General features: G+C 41.7%; 1 protein-coding gene across 1 annotated transcript; it reads left to right on the top strand.

The window, feature by feature from the left end:
- The first annotated feature begins 915 nt into the window (after positions 1 to 915).
- LOC128745599 (uncharacterized) lies at positions 916 to 2,733 on the top strand. Its single transcript, XM_053842676.1, has 5 exons — positions 916 to 942; positions 1,029 to 1,229; positions 1,290 to 2,320; positions 2,381 to 2,545; positions 2,607 to 2,733. Exons 1-5 carry the CDS (start codon positions 916 to 918, stop codon positions 2,731 to 2,733), a joined length of 1,551 nt encoding a protein of 516 aa, XP_053698651.1.
- The last annotated feature ends 2,036 nt before the right edge of the window (positions 2,734 to 4,769 follow it).

Genomic DNA, 4,769 nt, shown 5'->3' with positions numbered 1-4,769 from the left:
ACTTCCTGGAGATCAGGTGCTAGGACATTACTATCTTCCATGGGCGCTCCTAGGTTAATTTCCGTTCCGCCTCCTTCTGCGACTTCGCCATTGAGGTGTTCATCGAAGAACTGCTTGCATCTGCCGACCACCTCGCGCTCGTTTGTGATTAGATTCCCTCCATAGTCCCTACACATGTCAGGTTTCGGTATTTAGCCCTTCCGAAATTGGTTCACCTTCTCATAAAACTTGCGCGTGTCATTAGCTCGGAATAGTTGTTCTAATTCTTCACGGACCGTTACTATTCCTTATATTTTTAACCGACGTCTGTTTTGTTATACCGCTTGACCGCAAGTTGTTATACGCTGACGATCTTAAAATATTTATCGCTGTGCGGTCAATGGCAATGGAAGACTGCAAACATCTACAAGATCTTATCGACAAGTTTACAGAATGGTACCGCTTAAACAACCTCATCATCAGTGTTTCTAAATGTGCAATTATCAGTTTCACTCGCAGCAAAACCCCGATCGTGTATACCTACCAAATAGATGTAACTTAATTAAGGCAAAATCATGAACGGTTTGTCTTATAAACTTTTGATTTAAGAACGATGATAGTTTTAAAAAATTAACATCGACCAATTAGGTTAATACCTAATGGTTAGTGGTCTAATGAGTTGTAATTTTATTCTGCGTACCAAAATACCGAAACTAGCAAGCCATGCACTATTGAGCATTATTTCGAACCGCAATGTGAACTGTCATTCGATATTCCAAGGTTCAGTTGGACGTCAAAATTTGTCCTCAGGCGCGAAATTGAAATTCAAAACACGTTTTTTTGCTCCCCAAATTACCGACGACGAGGTTCAGTTACTTCGCAGTGAAATTAATTTCACTTTGGCTTCTACTGCTGCTGTTACATTTAACTCGAAAGATGAACGATTATCTGCAAAATATTTTGGTAAGCCTTTTCTTAACCGGTAGGACTAAGCAACAAAAATCTGCTGTTCTATATTCTTCTTTTTTATTGTTGTCCACAAACCGCAGCATTGCGACATTTCAGATTTGAAAAAAGAATTTCCTCTGTTTGAGTCGGACGTGCTCGACAAATCGAAAAGAACTCGTCGTGGTGAAGAACAATTTTCTTCGGACCAGCAAAAGGATTCCCCCTCCAGTGCACTTATTACTAACAGTGCAGTGGCATCAAGGGAGCTCAATATTATTAGGTTGGAACCGATATCCATCAAGGTAAGGACGAATATTATAGGTGGGTCATTCTGTAACCATTCCAATGGTATATCTATACAGTCCGAAAAACAAAATCCACAAGTTGTAAACGTCAAGCAAACGTTTCGCTTCCCGAATAATTTTATCACCAAGAAAAATTCGTACCACTCATACAATCAGTCTCGTCGTCCGATGGCTCCCAGGCATATGCACAGTCAGACGAGTAAAACGATTGTCGAGCTCTACGAAACCCAGAAGCGAACGGGGGAAGTCCGCTCCGTGCTGTCTCCGTGCAAGCTTGAATCAGATACCGACAGCGAGCAGAATTCCGAAACGCACCTCCAGGCCGACAATCGTAATATATCGTACACCGTAATTGATGTCTCGAAGAAATCTCATCATAAGCAAACAGCAAAACCGGTGGAAATGATCCTGATTAAACCAAAAAATCATCGGTCTGTTCCCACGACACCATACTTCAATTCTAAGAAGAAAAGACCACCATCCAAACGAAAGTACACTAGAAGCATCCGCTCCAGAGATTACTTTTTATCAACACTAAAATCACCAAAAAGAAAATCTAAATATCCAGAAAGTTCCGATCACGAAGACGACAACGCAAAAGACACCAGTTGTCAAGAAGATTGCGGCAACACTACTTCAGAGAGCTCGAACCAATCCAATGACTCTTTACTAGATGATGACGGATCAATTCACGACACAATTCAAATTAACAAAATTATCGACAAACTGCAAGATAATGTCTGGGAGGTTAATCTGCAAGGGATTCGGGAGCTCATGGAAACGGCTAGTCAAGTGGATTGGAAAAAGTACGAAAAGTACATTACCATTATCAATCGAAAATTGATCGACTTCCTAAAAAGTCCACGGTCATCTCTGTGCCGATCTGCTTGTCAAGCCACAGGGGAACTGTTTCGGGAAGCGAAATCCACCAAACGACCGGAGTTCGATGAAATCGTTGACATATTGTTGTGCAAAACTGCCGACTCCAATCGGTTCATCCAGAAGGACGCCAACGTAGCCCTGGATAAGCTGGTGACGTACATTTCGACTTCGCACACTGTAAGAGCGCTTTCCGCAAGAGGACCTATGTAAGTCATCGCTGCGTCGTGTTTAAATCAATTCTAATTCAATTCTAATCAATTGTTTAGACACAAAAACCCATTGGTTAGAATCGCCACAGCAAGGCTTCTGGTTTGCATTTGTGCCCTATCAGGACTAGATGCCATTCTAGGAACTTACGCCAACCCACGCACGCGTAAAGCAATCCTCGGCATGCTGGCCAAGTTTCTTACGGACAAAAACTTGGAAACAAGGTAATAGTAGCCGGCATCAGACTCGGGTACAAATCATTAAAACTTGCAATCTTCACAACAGGAAATTCGGCGAACGGTTGTACAAAATGCTTCGAAAGCACAAATTTTTCAACGAGTACTTTTACAAGGATATGGACAGCAATTGTAAAAGCAATCTGAAACGAGTTTTCAAATCTCTAGGGCTGTAGGAGTGCACGAATCTAGAAGGAGGAGATCGAAACGTTTAGTGATGTACAGGAAAATAATTTATTTCATGCTACTTTGTATTTAAATTTTGCACGCCTTCTGATAAAATTTAATTTTGCTACCTTTTTCAACATTTTCCCTGATTGTATTCTGTCCACGCTTGATGGTCGATATTTGTTAGTTACTACTTAGCTGAAATCTGATTGCTTCGTTCAGCAGTGTCGTTATGTTGAAGACTATAATGTTGAAGACTATAACAAAGTTTTATATTCCACGTTCAGACGAAAATTTCAATAATCATCCGAGCTAATTCCGCATCATCCTCGCGTACTCCACAAGCAGGTCAACAGTTTATCAGATTTATATTTAGGCGACAATGTATCGGCTGTAATCAACTACTACCGTCGGACCGTCGCTAGATAACGGCTACCAGGTGGTAAACCCGCACAATTCTGTATGAATCAGCTCTTTTGCAGCACTTGATAATGACTCATACTATTTAGCTTCACATCACAAATCATACTGTGAGTCTGACCAATTTGAGCATTTCAGAAATCTCCAGATCCATTACAGAAATCTCCAGAAATTTCAGAAGTTTCGGAACTATTTTCTCCACTGACTTCAGTTTGGTATAGGTGAGTGCAAATTCACCTGAAACAAATTTTCTGTTTAAAAGACTTTTTTATCCTTTATGCGTGGGACTGGCTACCCAGTTTCAGTTTTAAAAATAAATTGTAACTTTGAACCTAAGATAAATTTATGATCGGTTAGTGAATACTCAGGAATGCAGCATTAACGTAGCATTCTGTTTGACCGATTACTCGACAAAATAAGATCGCGGGTGACTTCTGCAATTCCAAAAGTAGACCAGTCGAGCAAAGTGACACTCGACATGACGCACAGAGCCCAGCCCTATCTTGGTTAAAGTTAATAATAAATGTTCAATCAAAAACAATTCAGTAGTGATCTTTAAAACAAGACTAATAGCGCATAAATCAGTTTGACCATCTCTAAGAAACGTTCGATTAATTGAAACATAGTCAACACACATTTTTACGCACAACTTTGAACTGCTTTTTCCAATCCAATGAAACTTTGCTCCGAGAGCTCCCAGGCAGCAGGTCTCACAGTCAATGTAGCAAAAACTAAGTCTATGATAGTGAACACTGACAATTCCACCAACTTCACAGTATCGGAACAACAAGTTAAGCAAGTAGACGCCTTTTAATATCTTGGTAGCCAGACCCGAAGCCAGAACAAACGGAAAGCGTAGAGTGATCAAGTCGTATGAACTTCGAGTTACTACCGAGAGAGATTTCCATCGTATAGCTGGCGCATATTGGGAGGCCGACGTGGGCTGGCCACGTTGCAAGGGTACCGGACGAATATACAATGAAATCTATTCTCTTCAAAAACCCCATTGGCACCAAGTCTGTGCACCAAGGATAGAGGGGCCCAACGTGCAAGAAGTCTCAACCAGATTGAAACCGACTTGCGTCTGTCAAGACGCTCAACGAATTGAGTGACGAGTAACCCGGGATCGAGTACAGTGAAGACAAGTTCTTGATACAGCACGAGCCACCCTGCCTCTAGTAAAGTTGGCGATACCATCTTATTTTGTTTACATGTTGTCATATTAAATGTGTACGCACCGACGAACGACAAACCCGATGACGTAAAAGAGAAGTTCTATGATCTTCTCGGCAGGACATATGGACAGTGCCCAAGACTTGGTATAAAGATAGACATCGGAGATACAAATGCACAGGTCGGACATGATGACTTCTTTCGTCCCGTTATTGGTAGATAAAGTCCCCATTCTACCACAAACGACAATGGCCTGAGGCTAATCAACCTCGCTGCAGCAATGGCTACCTATTTTGGACCCATTTGCATTTTTTTTTTGGAGAGGTCTGCTCTCAAATCGACCGCGTTCTGGTTGACGATCGGTACTTTTCTGATACCGCAGGCATGCGATCCTTCCGGGGACCAAACGTCGAATCGGACCACAATTTCGTAGTAAGCAAAATCGGCGCCC

The sequence above is a fragment of the Sabethes cyaneus genome, chromosome 1 (assembly GCF_943734655.1).
Source record: "Sabethes cyaneus chromosome 1, idSabCyanKW18_F2, whole genome shotgun sequence".
NCBI classification, from domain to species: Eukaryota; Metazoa; Arthropoda; class Insecta; order Diptera; family Culicidae; genus Sabethes; species Sabethes cyaneus.
Note: the sequence above shows the minus strand (reverse complement) of the source record. Positions and strands in the feature narration are given on the sequence as shown.

Excerpts from the sequence above, each read along its gene's own strand:
- LOC128745599 (XM_053842676.1), top strand. The coding sequence starts at position 916 with ATGAACGATTATCTGCAAAATATTTTG. Across the intron at positions 943-1,028 it reads ATTATCTGCAAAATATTTTG|CATTGCGACATTTCAGATTT; the intron begins GTAAGCCTTTTC and ends CACAAACCGCAG. Across the intron at positions 2,546-2,606 it reads GACAAAAACTTGGAAACAAG|GAAATTCGGCGAACGGTTGT; the intron begins GTAATAGTAGCC and ends TCTTCACAACAG.